The 16,168-nt window shown below is 34.8% G+C and overlaps 1 protein-coding gene across 1 annotated transcript in view; it reads right to left on the reverse strand.

Moving 5' to 3' along the window:
* Nucleotides 1-16,168, reverse strand: part of LOC137392151 (exosome RNA helicase MTR4-like) — a 39,181-nt gene that overhangs the window by 14,434 nt on the left and 8,579 nt on the right. The window contains exons 4-10 of the mRNA XM_068078783.1: nucleotides 15,107-15,214; nucleotides 14,572-14,696; nucleotides 10,644-10,815; nucleotides 10,171-10,372; nucleotides 8,242-8,408; nucleotides 2,698-2,806; nucleotides 588-721 (exon numbers count right to left, since the gene is read on the reverse strand). Of these exons, the coding sequence (XP_067934884.1) occupies nucleotides 588-721; nucleotides 2,698-2,806; nucleotides 8,242-8,408; nucleotides 10,171-10,372; nucleotides 10,644-10,815; nucleotides 14,572-14,696; nucleotides 15,107-15,214 (1,017 nt within the window). The remainder of the gene's footprint in view (nucleotides 1-587; nucleotides 722-2,697; nucleotides 2,807-8,241; nucleotides 8,409-10,170; nucleotides 10,373-10,643; nucleotides 10,816-14,571; nucleotides 14,697-15,106; nucleotides 15,215-16,168) is intronic.

Raw genomic sequence — 16,168 nt, forward strand, 5'->3', positions numbered from 1 at the left:
TGTGTTTTGTATCGTTAATATACTTTAACGAATCTACAAAAAAATGGTTAAATTTGTTGATGAGATTTCGATGCAAGGGCTTCGACGTTGTTGATGAATAATTTTCGTAAGTTGTGTGCACATGCATTTATCATAAAAACTCTCAGACATTCGCTCCGCTCTTTGTTCGTGGGATAAAACAGTAAATAATGAAAAAAATACAGAAAGGAGAATAACTAATGAATAGAAAAGGAGTAAAAACCAGTCATGACAATCATGGAACAAACAAAGCTAAGCCAATGGGGAAACAAGATGATACAAAGAGAAACCAACTTACTATGAATATAGGGAAACGCAGATCAATTCAACATGAAAATTATAGCAAACACTAGAAGAATCAACCGAGTGAGGAGAATAGAGAATCCTAAAAAGCGAAAGAAGCGATGAATGTGAGAGTCAAACCAAAGAGATGAAAGAGAAAGTAATAGCTGAGAAATAAAATGGTAAATGAGGAATGACCTGAAAGAACTCAACAGATAGTAAAGGGGGCGGAGCCAGAATTAAGATGCTGGGAAGGAAGTGAACGAATACGCAGACTTTAAACTCACCGTCCGAGCAGGCATGTTGAGGCCCATTGCGAATGTCTCCGTAGCGAAGAGAGCTTTGATGAGCCCTTCGGCAAACAGGATCTCAATAGTCTCTTTAAGGAGAGGTAAAAGGCCAGAGTGGTGAATACCAATACCTAGTAAATATTAAATTCACTTTGAATACATTCAACAACCAAAACGACCAGAATTTTATCTCTTGTTAAATAAGTGCAGATGGGTATAAACTTTGAACAGGAAGTTTGATTTTTCTGAACAAATGGGAACCGTAGAATGCATATGTACACTTCTAGATAGCACGAGTAAAGCTATGTGGTTACTAGTTGTACATACAGAAGAGCGACTGCACATAAATGTACTTGAAGAAAGCAGGTGAACATAAATGTACTTAGAATAAAGCAGACGCACATATATGACTCATTCAGTTTAACAAAAGCGGTATGCTGGCTTTAGGGGATTAGTCAGTTGCACAATGGAAACAACCCCGATTTGTGATTATTAGAAAAAACAATTTACACGTTTATTCGGTCAAGAATGGGCACTAAGAAGGAACCTTTCAAGAATGGGCACTAAGAAGGAACCTTTCAAGAATGGGCACTAAGAAGGAACCTTTCAAGAATGGGCACTAGGAAGGAACCTTTCAAAAATGGGCACTATGAAGGAACCTTTCAAGAATGGGCACTAGAAAGGAACCTCTTAAGAATGGGCATTAGGAAGGGACCTTTTGCAAATTCAAACAATAATCTTAGAATAGTTCCGCTGCTGTGAACACTATTCTGGTTAAAAAATCCTGTTAACAAACTTTCTAGTGTGGCCATCAATATTACCATTAGCTGTCATAATAAGTAACTTGATTGTTTATATTTATCCATTGGTATTAACTTCTTGAAACTCTTATATACAGTGAAACTCAGATAACTCGCCCTCGGATAGCTCGAACACATGGTTAACTTGAACGGTTTCTTTGTCTGTTCCCACGTAATGATAAATTGCTTTAGATAATTCGACCTCAACTCTGTTAACTCGAACAGTTTTTTGCTCAACGGCTACCGAGACGGTTGTTATCGCTTTAGAAAATCACTTTATTCCAAGCCATAGAGGTAAACCTCAACTTTTCGTAATTCATAGGCGTCGTTATTACCACAATCGGCAAAATACTTTTGTCAACGACTTTTCTAAAGGTTTGGTGAAATTTGATTTTTACCAAACATCCGCTTAGCGATCGCCTTTCGGAAGCATGGAAAAGTGAGGTGACCTTCGCATAAACTTCGAGAAAAATCTATGAAATTGATCTCGGTTAAAACGCTCATAAGAAAAAGATGTCTTTTTTTCTGAGCATTTCAGCAACGATCAAGTTTTGCCAATTTTAATTTAAAAATGCCCTGGCAATAACATCACCTCAAACAACAAACCTATCTCAAGTGTAAAAAATCTCTATACTTTTTGATAAAAAAAAGTTTTAAACTTTACATTAGAAGCATTTAATTTGAAACAAGCCATTTATGCGTTTGACTTATATTATAGTTTGTATATGTACATGTATCTACAAATAAATAAATACATGGACTTGTGACAGTGCTCTGATAACTTGAACGCTCTGATATCTCGAACGCTTTCGCTCGGTCCCGAGAAATTCGAGTTATCCATGTTTGACCGTATATGCATTTTCTATTTTTCCATGAAAATTGGATACCAATCAACCACTTCTCATCTCATATCTGGTGGAATAATCAAATGAGATACAAGAAAACATTTGATTCAGTCATAAAACATATTACTTTTAGCCATTCAGGTGATTGCAAGATAACAATAATTGCCTTGTGACGATAGTCACCCTAAAATGAACATCTGAACCAAAACATGCTGATGAAATTCTAACCAAAATGAATAAAATAGAGTGTACAGACCAACTAAAGGTTAAACAGAAGGGAAATGCCAAGGGAATGATAAAATTTAAAAGTTATAACTTGAGCTCTAGGTACGATGTAAATACGATGAAAGACCTACATATGGGGAATAATAATTATAACCATAAAAGGAGGAATAACAGGAGACAAATGGCGAGTATTATAACAATAAAAGAAGGAATAACTACAGAATGAAAGTAAGCTACCTTTTTTGAGAAGAGGGAGCACATGTTCAACCTGAGGCAGCTTTTTGTCCTCTTCAGAAAGGGTGTCAATAGCATTGGTGAACACTTCCTCTACAAGTTTTTTCTCTGCCTGTTAAATAAAGAAATACCGCTATATGTACTTGTCATTAAAACTAGAAGGCGTTGAAATCATTACAACAATATTAACCTATCATGAATGATTTTTAATCTGAAGAACCAAAGCTACAAATTACAAAATCTTGCACTGTGAGTAGTTCAATTCAAATCTTCTGTTCCGTGGTTGTTATTATTATGTTAAGTGTGCCACAGCCGCTTGAAAAGCAAGTCAATTGATGACAAAATGCGACTTAGAGAGTAAAGAGTTGAAGAAAAATGTAGCCAATATTCTACTTGTAAGAGTTAACAAATCTGCTACGGAAATAATATGCATGAAACCGTTCTAAACACTCATGGGTGCTCAGTCCTTGAGATGACTAAATGTACATACAAGATACATATGAACAATAAAATAAAATATACAGAGCACTCCGTTGTTAGTGAATCACTACACATTTTTCAAGCAGATATAGATAGTACAGTAATACTTCAACTTACGAGTGCTCCAACGTACGAGAAACCTGAGATACGAGCCAGATTTTAAGCAAGTTTTAGCACTAACATACGAGCCATGTTTGAGATACGAGCACGTGAGTCAGTTGCCAAGTATGCCGGAGGTGTTTTATGAGAACAGCATCACTCTGTATTTTTCAACTGCTCAAGTTATACTTTTATACAGATTATACAGGTTATACAGAATTATGTGAATTAAAAGTACTCTGCGTTGACCGAAGGTTAAGTTTTTCTTTGGATAAAGCGAATGATAACAGTTGATATTAAACGGAAAATTATTGAAAAATATGCAAAATGTGTATGCGTGATTGAGCTAGCTCAGCAATATGACAGAAATACATCCACAATTATCAAACCGAAGGATTATATTCAGGGCATTTAGTTCGCAAAAGGACTGGCCATAGTTTCTAAACGGCGCAGCAATCTTCACGACCGCTGATGGAGAGACTGCTCAGGCATTGGATAAACAATTGGCTGGTGACAGCGTAACTGAAACGATGCTATATGAAAAGGCCGGTGCTATCTAGCAAAACTATAAAAATAGACATTCGGACAAGTTGGCTAGTGGTCGTGCATTAACCTTTTGTCACGACACCTGCGTTCGTCCTAATCGCAACATGTTGAAAGGGCGAAAAAGGCAAAGGTTTTTAGATAGGATTATCTTAAAACGGCCGGCTAGTCGTGAAAGCGAAACAAAGGAAAAATTAGCTAATCAGCGAGAAACTTCAAACTACGAACGCCGAAGAAATTTTAATTACGTTAAGTTAAAAATGAAAGTTTGCTTTTAGGTTTGCTTCTACGTTTGTCTTTTAAGACATTGATAAAATCCAAATTTATCAAAGTCAACTGTTGTAATGAAGGATAACTTATATCTCCCTCTCTGGCAAATGCTAGCGTTAGCTGCTATCGTATGTATTTAATTTTACATTTTAATTAATCACATTTCCTTGCATTATTTTTTAATTGTTGCTTTTTGAAAGCATTTGGTAAATTAGGACAATAACCAACATGTTCTTTCTGTTACAATATTTTGTTTTGAGTGTTTTATTTGCATTTTTTAGAGTATGGAAACCAATCAATATATATTTAATGGTTCTATATATAAATAAATTGCACCAACATGCGATTAAATTAACATACGAGCTCAGTCTCGGAACGCATTAAGCTCGTAAGTCGAAGTACGACTGTATATATATATAGGTCTATGTAGCGTATATACATATATATATATATATATGATTAAAAAAGTTATACATATATATATAGATTAATGCAGTGTATATATAGGTTTGTGTACAGTCAGTATTACTAACTCTTACTAAAAAGAACTCGATACAGAAAATAATATGTCGGTAGAATGATATAATAATAATAAGGTTTGTAGTAACTTCTAGCTAATTATTTTATCTAACCCATATTATTACATATACGTATATACAAGTAATGACAAACATATTATTACATATACGTATATACAAGTAATGACAAACCCATATTATTACATATACGTATATACAAGTAATGACAAACCCATATTATTACATATACGTATATACAAGTAATGACAAACCCATATTATTACATATACGTATATACAAGTAATGACAAACCCATATTATTACATATACGTATATACAAGTAATGACAAACCCATATTATTACATATACGTATATACAAGTAATGACAAACCCATATTATTACATATACGTATATACAAGTAATGACAAACCCATATTATTACATATACGTATATACAAGTAATGACAAACATATTATTACATATACGTATATACAAGTAATGACAAACATATTATTACATATACGTATATACAAGTAATGACAAACATATTATTACATATACGTATATACAAGTAATGACAAACATATTATTACATATACGTATATACAAGTAATGACAAACATATTATTACATATACGTATATACAAGTAATGACAAACATATTATTACATATACGTATATACAAGTAATGACAAACATATTATTACATATACGTATATACAAGTAATGACAAACATATTATTACATATACGTATATACAAGTAATGACAAACCCATATTATTACATATACGTATATACAAGTAATGACAAACATATTATTACATATACGTATATACAAGTAATGACAAACATATTGCTTACTCAAGAATATTATTCCTATTTTTAAATAAAAAAACTGGTCTTTTTGACATACCCAAGTATAGCACTCTAGTAAGGTTTTAGATTTTATGTCTTATGTTGGGCGAGTTATGCAACTTTCTGCCAATGGATCATGGATACCTGGGGTAAGGTATAAGTGTATAGTGTCATTCAAGCTCTTACTGAACACGCCGACGACAACGGTGAGACTGACTCGGATAATGACGAGCAGTATCTGGGCTAACTTGACATCGAAACCAAGTTTAATTAAAATTTAAAATGTGTTTAAAATTAGACACCAAATAAAAAATTTGAAGGATGTGTGGTTAAGGAATAAACAGAAATGAAAGCGACTTTACCAGTTTTTTTGCGTGTGTTGCAGCTGTGCTACAGTTCTGTATTTTTGTGTTAAAAGAATCCAGGCATGTTGCTGAAAAAAGTGAGTGCAGCCTATGCTGTATTTTTGTTTTTCAACCGAGTAACGATTTGGTATTTTTTTGGAAGCCTACAACTGAATATAGTTGAGAGTTGTTGTCAATTAGTTGAATAAACCGATTTATTCAACCCACATTTTGTTCACTTATTACTCTTTACGAACCCACGTTAGCATGTGATTAGTAGAAGTGTCCATAAAACCGTACTAATAATGGCTCGATTACATCAATAACAATTGATTCATTCGTTGTTTCTGTTCGTATCAAAGTCCGTTTTCCAACTGCAAGTCTTTAGGTTTTTTCATTAAAGCACATAAATTACATAATTTTTTTATTGTATATTTCAATACATCAGAGTCTTGGCTTTCGAATGAGCTATTGTTCGCCATGGTGAGACAGACATTGGTTAGTGTTTATAGGATTTCCCCAGAGCTCTACCGCGAAAAAGTTTACTGGCATAGTCTCGAAAATTGTGACGTCACAATTCTCATATTCGTTGTTGCGTGCTCTTACCGCTTATTTATCAACTACGAAAGTGACGATAATGACGCTAGTGGCAGGCGAAGGTAGGACAACTTCAGAGAAAGAATGAAGATGACAAAGGAATCAGTGTCATTAGTTCTACATGCACATATTATTTCTATGATAAGTACCTCAGACTCCAAGAACCATACTTTATTTTCCCGATGATATTATGCACTAGCTCTTTATTTTTAATGCGATGTTAAGGGTGACGACTGAAACTAATTAATTTTAAGCATTGCGTGATCTCGCGAAAGTGCGATTGACATTCAGTCCAAGGGCCACGCAACCGCAGGTCATAATTTAATCGATGTGATTTCATTACCTTTATCAACGACAGTACATTTATTGAAGCATAATTAATTAACCCAGAACATGTGTTTGTATTGGTCGGCGTTAGCACGATCGCAGGCATTGTTGATTATCTAGAATCTTAGTTTATTATTAGCTCTCTCCGGGTTTAACAGCACCGATTGTCACAGAAAAACGCAGCCTCAATGGCAGCGAAAGGGATCGACGACCTAAGGCTAAATGAGAATTATGACGCCACATTTTGAGTACCTGAACCAAATGTTTTTTTTTGCAGGACGTACTTTTGACACCCCGTTTTTCATAGTTCTATTATTCTTTGTGTATTGAATATAGGTTCATTCGAAAGCCAAGACTCTGATGTATTGAAATATATAATAAAAAAATTATGTAACTTATGTGGTTTAAAAACTTTGATTGGAACACACTAGAAACAATTAGTAACTGTATCAGGCTAATAGTAGTTTCATTTTTAACGAGGTCTTCAATGTATGTGTGAAAGAAGTTTGTGCATTTACGATGAAAAATGTGCTATTTTGAGGCTAACACTTTGAGGCTATTTGCATTATATCTCTTTATTATCTCTTTATTTATACTATTAAAGTTTATTAAAGTTTCTATTCAAAATAGCATGGCGTAAAAGGTTTAGCTCGGCTAAAAAATCTTTTTGAAGCTAATATCGACTAGTTGTACAGAGGAAGGGTTGAGGTCAGAAGACATTGTCGAAGGTATTGAACAGCTAGAAGAATATGAAATGGTTAAAAACACAAGCAACAATCAATGCAACTGGTTGAGCAATGAGGCTAATATTGTTTTACAAATTTTAGTATTTTCATTTGTGAACATATATTTGTGGCATTTGATCGATTATTATTATTATAAAACTTATAAATTTGCAGATAATTTTGTATAGCATATATTATCTGATAGCATGATTGCGGTAATCTGACCTCGACTTACAAAGGATCAAGGCTCATAACTCCTGTTCTATTGCACATAAAAAACTGTAACAAACATATCGATGAGTGCAATGAGATTTTATGCCACCTTGTTAAATGTAGTTCAAAAATGAAAATTGTGTTCAAATTTAAAATGAAATAAAAAACTTTAAACCTTCAACAAATTGCAATGTAGGCTATAAGATCATCGTAGGTTAATTGCAAGCAATAGATATCAACTGCCAGAGACATGTAACAGCTTCTTCACGCATAGTTATTTAAAATCTACAAGTTCGAGGTGAGTTAGCAAATTTATTGCATCCAAAAGGGTTTATGTTGCATCGCCCGAATGAGCATGCAAAATATAGACGACATTCGATTCGCCCGAGAAAGGGTAAAAATTATCTTCTCAACATTCTGATAAGGTGTTTAACAAATACAACGACACTCTTTATTTGAACTTAACCTCTAATAAAGCGCCACTCTAAAGAAAGGGTTGAAAAATAAAACCGCATGGTGTTCAAATAAAGGTTTTACGGTTTGCTAGGAGCTTGATGCAGTAAGGCTATTACCGGTGTGTTGAATTCAATCTTTGTCATCTGAAGGGCATAGGCCTCACAATCTTTCTTGCTAAAACTAAAAACAATGACAGGTGCGAAGTTTCTCTCCATTATCATCTTGATAATCCTAAAGCAGTTGCTCTCGCCTTTAATACCACCTCTGCGGCCCTTCTGGTCTCCTGCAAGCAAAAACTCAGTTTTACTTGCAGTAATCCTTGTAACATAGGAAGCAACACGGAACTAATCAAACAAGTTGTCCAACAGATAACTTCACTTTATACTTTCAATCTTGCGGGGCTAGGCAGTTGCCAACTCCAAAGTACTGTCAACCTTCTAACAATACAGATAAAATTATTAATTTTCTTATCAAGGCAGATCAACTGCCACTTACATATTCGCTATAAACAGACAACTGAAAATCACACTTTTTTCAATGAACTGATGTATTTAGTTGTTCCATGCTATTCAAAATGCCATACAACCAACTCAATGAATACTCGCCTTGAACAGATACTGTGATTGCAATACTTTGAGAGGTATGAAACCAAAAGTGAATTTATTACAATTTATTGTCATTGAGTGAAAATATTAATCAAGTAAATAATATTTAAATTCATCATTATTTGACCTTTTGACCTCATCAGGTGCCTTTTAGATGAAAAGATGACAAATAGAGTTGTTCTCAAAACTAAAAAATATTTTAAATATTACGCAGATTTTTAATACATTAATTGAGTTTTTACATTTACCAACAAAAACAGCCTTATAGAAGAGGCAATAATACTATAACATAAAGAGCCTGATAACAGAGCAAACGGTTTTTGAAAGACCGACTTGCTAATCAACCAGTTACTGTCTACAGACAACCAGTTACTGTCAACAAACAACCAGTTACTGTCTACAGACAACCAGTTACTGTCTACAGACAACCAGTTACTGTCTACAGACAACCAGTTACTGTCTACAGACAACCAGTTAATGTCTGCAGACAAGCAGTTGCTGTCTACAGACAACCAGTTACTGTCTACAGACAACCAGTTACTGTCTACAGACAACCAGTTGCTGTCTACAGACAACCAGTTACTGTCTACAGACAACCAGTTACTGTCTGCAGACCACCAGTTACTGTCTACAGACAACCAGTTACTGTCTACAGACAACCAGTTACTGTCTACAGACAACCAGTTACTGTCTACAGACAACCAGTTACTGTCTGCAGACAACAGTTACTGTCTACAGACAACCAGTTACTGTCTACAGACAACCAGTTACTGTCTACAGACAAAAGACCTCATAACAGAGCCAACAGTTTCGAACCAACTAAAAAGTTAACACTCCTTATTTTGCTGCTCTTGCAACAAATATAAAGATTTTAATCTACATAAGAATATTTTTCTACATTGCATAAATTTCTAATTACAGGTCTTAATGGCATGTTATAATTGGAACCATTCATATCAGTTTTACCAATGAAATTTAATATGATTTGAATTGAAAATAATTGTGCACACAACTGACTACTGTTTAATAGACAAATGGTACATGACTAGCCTAAAAACTCCCTGATAGTGTGAACCTCTATATGTAAGAAATTGCTTAGTCTCAACAGGCTAATAGCCCATTTTACAATGACAAACAATTAAAATTGAGAAAAATTAGGTTTTACTTGATTTTGTTGATTCTATATAAACATGCATTCATTATATTTTATATAAACATGCATTCGATTACATTTTACATAAACATGCATTCGATTACATTTTATATAAACGCGTATTCAATTACACTTTCCAAAGAACAACAACTACTGCAAAGAACATGTCCTAAAAGAGCAGTAATAGAAAGGGCCAAACCTTAAAACAATCACAAAACTACATGTCTGTGATAAACTGACATGGAACACAATTCAATCCTACACGAGTCACGAGTACATGCACCAACCATGGGAGTTTTCACCAGCTGACAGAAGAGAAGCCATAGCTGTGTTGAAGTTTTCTTCACGAAAGTTTCCTTGTTCATCAACAACGAGATGAAGACCATCGCCCCCAGCAGGGTAAATGTAGTGCTGCAAGGGTGTGGGGCGATAGTCAGTGTAGACGACGTGACAGGGTTGCTGATGTAAATGAGCGATCCACTCGGCAAACTAAAGATACAATTGAGGTTAAAACTAAGAACTAATGACTAAAGCGTAGGTACGATATCGTAAGTACGATATCGTACCTACGATAGTGATGCAACACGCAAACAGTACCATAAAATGCCCAAGTCAAATCAGATCTGTTAGAATTGAATGGGAAGACAGATGAATTATAAGTTAAAATCACTAAACCAATTACATATAAGAATTACCCCCCCCCCCCTTTTATTCGGATATTAACTCTTCACAAATAGTCTGATAGGAACATTAGCATCACCTGAGAAGCATTCGGAATGGTAGCAGACAGAAAAACAAAATGCACGTTATCTGGGAGCAGAATAATCGTCTCTTCCCAAACAACCCCTCTGTCTTTGTCCCTCATGTAGTGGATCTCATCGAAGATTACCCAGGCGACTTCACGCATGATTTCAGAGCCACGATAGAGCATGCTGCAAAACATGATTAACTATATTGTTTAACGCAATGACCCCAAGATGGAGCATACTGCTAACAAGATGGGTCACTTGGGTCGCGATCACAGAAACCATGGTTAAGTCTCAAATCATGAAATTGAGTTATCCGACTTTGAAGTCGCACCAACTGAATTTATAAAATTGGTAACGATTTTTGTAACACGCGCATCTGGACCAATCAAAGAGTAATCTTTCTGAATTTGAAATCAGTTTAGCCAATAGAAGTCTTTAACCCTTGGAAAAACCCCCTTAAAACCGTTGCTATGCTAAACAGGAAGTACTGAAAAATGGCGTCTGATAAATATAATCGTTTCTATTTTTCCGATTTTAAAGATAACTCCGACATTTTGGACACTTATAATGATTACTTTAGTATTCCAACTGATGTCAAAAGCAGTGAAAGTAAAGGGAATTATGATGATATTTTCCTAACGATTCTTACAAGATTATTACAATATTTAATTACTAGAAATTCCACTGTCATTCAGCCCACGACCAAAGTGATATTGGAAAAAAAAAGGGTACTGATGGTTGAGAAATGCAATATTAGCAGTCAAATGGCACTGCAGCGCAATAGGATAACTGCAATAGCCGCTGTAATGTACTGGGTGTGGGTGTTATTATATACAACAAACAGCAATAATGAAAGGAAAAGATTATATGTTTATATCTCTCCCCCTGCAATAGGAGAAATGCAATATTAGAAGTTAAATGCACTGATATTATTAGAATAACCAATATTATTAATATAGTAATACAGTAATAATAGACAACCAATGCACAATTTTGTTTACAGTTCAAAATGTCATAGCTAACAATATCGAGAAGTTGTGATATTTATATAGATTTTTAGAAAATCTATTTAAAAAGTGTTTGGTCATGACAAACAGCAATAATGAAAGGAAAATATTATATGTTTATATCTCTCCCCTGCAATAGGAGAAATGCAATATTGGCCAATATTAGAAGTAAAATGCACTGATATTATTAGAATAACCAATATTATTAATATAGTAATACAGTAATAATAGAAAACCAATGCACAATTTTGTTTACATTTCAAAACGTCATAGCTAACAATATCAAGAAGTTGTGATATTTATATAGATTTAAAAAAAATCTATTTAACAAAACTATTTACAAAAAATAATAGCAGTAACATATTACCCATCATCGATGTTGTTAGTGTGACTATTACACTTCAATAGTCATCTAAACTTATAATTAAATATTGTAATAATCTCATAAGAATCCTTAGAAAAAAATATCATTGTCATTTCCTTTACTTTCACTGCTTTGGGCATCAGTTAGAATATCAAAGTACTCAAAAGTTTCCAAAATGTCAGTTACTTTGAAATCGGCAAAAAAGAAACGATTTCTGTACTTCTACGTTAATTACAGAAATCTTCGGCAATTCGACAATGCTATAGACTGGTGAAATGTGAACGTTATTTTTTGTGAAATGCGCACGACTTAATGATTCTATTGTCTGTCGCTCGGCGTTTCGTTTGCCGGTCTTAACTTTTATTAAACCAAACTTGTCAAGCGTTTTGTGATGAATTTCGGCCAAATTAATTTGTCTATTTGTGTATAATCCGATCAGATGGGTAAGTTTTAAGAGACTGTCGACAATTTACAAACACTTGGTAAAATATTTAAATAGGCTTATATGTGTTTTGTATCGTTATTATACTTGAACGACTCTACAAAACGATGGTTAAATTTGTTGATGAGATTTTGAAACAAGGGTTTGGGACGTTGTTAATGAATAATTTTCGTAAGTTGTGTGCACATGCATTTATCATAAAAACTCCCAAACTTCGCTCCCGCTCGTTTGGTTGTGGGATAAGAATAATTATTCGATTTCATAAGATTATTGTCAGATTTAATTATAAGAGTAATTATTCAAATTTACAACATCGAAGTATATAGTGACCGATAGTGTGCAATATGTTACTCATATATTTTTCTAAAGATTTTGTTGATGATTTGGCTGTGCCTGATATCGCGGTACTGCTAAGCCGTTTTGAATATCTGCAAAATTAATAATAAATTTTTTATTATAAATATACAGCTATTTCTATGACAACAGCTAAAATCTGTTTAGATTTTTAAATTCAACATAATTTTTTGGATATAAATACAAAAACCTAGATAAATATCATAACTTCTTGATATTGGTTGCTATGACGTTTTGAAATGTAAACAAAATTGTGCATTGGCTTTCGTTTCTCAAACTTTAACACCAGTTTTCACAGAACTATGATTTCGCACTAATGGTAAACGTGCATGCAGTTTATTGACCATAAAATCTGCTGTAATTAAGCTAGAAACAGATTTTTTTGCAAAATAACTGAGAATTTTCTCCTTCTGCTAATGTAGATAACTCCAAATCTTACAATCCCAACTTAACCATGGTTTCTGTGATCAGGACCTATTTAGTGTAACTCAATTTAGTGTAAATCAATGACGCCAAGATGGCGCATACAAAAAACATACTATGAACTACAATGCAGCTAAAAAGATTGAACACATAGAGGTCAACATCAAGGGCTTTAGCGCAATATTCAATTAAATTGAATGTGAATTCCTATTATGACATAAACAATGACTTTGCCGTACAAAACCTTATCTTTCCCATTCAGTGTCATAAAACAAAGTATCGAAAGTTGAGCTCGCCCTATTACAGATGACCTTGGCTGATGAGTTCAGACGTTGCCCTGCCAGCACAGTCAAATGTTGTGAACGGAGAAATTATTTGCATTTTACACACATTTAACGATGTCCAATCGTGATACATCTAATCTCTCAATGTTTTACAGCACTTTCATTAACAACAGAATTCCACAAGCATAAACAAACAAGTATCTAGGAGTATGTTCCTACACTTGATAACAAAGTAATCACCAGAAAAATTTACACTAGCTGATGCCATAAAAAGCTACAAATATGTTGCAGAATGAGCTTGGACACTTTGCCATTCCGAGTAGGACAGGCTATCAGTATTATTATAGCTTATACCAAAACTATCACTGATAAATTAAAATAACAACAACCAGAAGCACTATTGTTCAATGAATAAACCCCCAACGTTCATTGATCTATAAGTTGTGACACCTCCATGGCTGTAATGCGTCTGACACCATTAACCATTGCGAAGAAATTTGATGACAAATGAAGTTTACAAAGCGAAACTAAGTTCAGCTGTAAACATGTTTTCTATTAGCTCAACTCAGGCAGATGATTGCTTCCTTTCCTTTATGTACAAACACGGCAGGCTAATTACATAACTACTCAGAAACATTGTTTACGCAGTCTACTAAAGCTGCTCCATATGAAAATGCTGTGTAAAGCCACACTATGCAAAGAGTTAGGATTAATTTGCCGTGATAAAATCTTAGATGGTTTAGAAACAAATAAATTATCAATAATACTATAAGAGACATGTCAATCCGTAGCCACCCTAATTACGTCAAGAAAAAGATTGCATCACACAGGACTTGAACCCGTATATACGGTTACCCAGCCAAGTGCGCTACTATCTGTGCCACTCGATCACCTTTCAGCATGACAGAACAATAGTGCACATAGTTATTACGTATGATGACCACACACGGCGGACTTGACTACCAGCGTACTAATAAAAAATAATTTATGAATAGTTGTTGCCTTGTAAGAAAAAAGCTATGAGTAAAGAGGAAGCAATTCCAAGTTTCAGATGATCAAACCAACCTCCTGAGAATCTCCGTGGTCATCACAAGACATGATGCACTCGGGTTAATAGTAACATCTCCAGTCATTAGACCTACATCACCAAATTCCTCAGAGAGCTCTCGAAACTTCTGGTTGCTCAGCGCCTATCAAATAATTTTATAGCCATGCAAAAAGCTTCACCTACACGAACATATACAACAGACCACTGCAATCTCAGGACATTTCGGTAGCCCGAAGGTGATGCAACGGGAATACTTGGGAGAGGATCAGCATCAACAGAGATGTAGACGTATACAACACTACTAGGCAACGGTATGTTTGACCTGGTAAGATGGTCTGTTAGTCTACAAACATTTGCACAATCCTCTTGGCAATATTTCAAATAATGATTGTTTATAGCGACACTTGTAACTAAATAGTGCCTATTAGTATTAAAACAAATGCAAAACCAACAAATTCTGCAACAACAAAGACATTTAAACATTATCAACAACCAAACCTTAAAAACCAGGAACATTGTGATAAATGATTCTTCAAATGAAGTTGATGCTACCTTGATTGGGGAAGTATAAATGACACGCTGTTTGGCTTTGAGGGACGTGGCTATAGCGTAGAGAGCAACCACAGTTTTACCTGCCGAGGTATGAGCCGAGACTAACACCTGTGAAACAAAAGCGAAATGTTAAAAACCACCAGTTAAACACACATTGACAATTTATTCAAAATGGGTACCTTCTAGATCACTACACATACCCTAGAGGATGCACATGATAGTGTCAAAAAATATTTATAGTAAAATGAAGGATAAGATAAGAATTTTTTTATTCTTATGAGTAACAAATGACTACGAAGTTGTCTTACTTAGGCAGCTTATGAAAAAGAATCTCCACAAAAATTCCTCCATGGAAGATGTCAAAAAAAATCTAATAGAAATTTTAGCATGCACTGCACTAAATGTGCTTGTTATAAGGGAAGGGTTCGACTATCACAGCCTACAACATGAATTACTAATAAAGAACTCAGGCCAAGGGTTTGTTGATATGTCTAGCAAGCATGAACATATGCTAACCGACCCAGTTATAGTGCCCAATAGAGGTGAAAACTAGTATAATCTTCTGCAACTGTGAGAGATTTTCAATTGGAATCCGATCGCGCACCCCCTCCTGTACGAAATCCGACGGCAACCCAACTCTAAGCTTACTACAACGCTGACTAGCAGCCGAGGGTATCGTACAGGTAGACAAAAGTGAGCATCTGACAAAGAGCCAAGAGAGTGCAACTGACAGGTGTAGCTGAGTGAAGACCGCTAAAAGGTGGTTGAAGGATGGCAACTAAGAGGTAGCTGAGTGAAGATAGTTAACAGGTTGCTGAGTAAAGAGTGATGACAGGTAGCAGAGTGGAGAGAGATGACAGGTAGCTGAGTGAAGGTAAATGACAGGTAGCAGAGTGGAGAGAGATGACAGGTAGTTGAAAGACAACAGCTGACATATAGATGAGTGAAGGTAGATGGCAAGTAGATGAGTGAAGGGAGATGACAGGTAGCTGAACGAGGACAGCTGACAGATAGTCGGGTGAAGATAGTTGACATGTAGATGAGTGAAGAGAGATGACAGGT

The sequence above is a fragment of the Watersipora subatra genome, chromosome 3 (genome assembly GCF_963576615.1).
Source record: "Watersipora subatra chromosome 3, tzWatSuba1.1, whole genome shotgun sequence".
NCBI lineage: Eukaryota > Metazoa > Bryozoa > Gymnolaemata > Cheilostomatida > Watersiporidae > Watersipora > Watersipora subatra.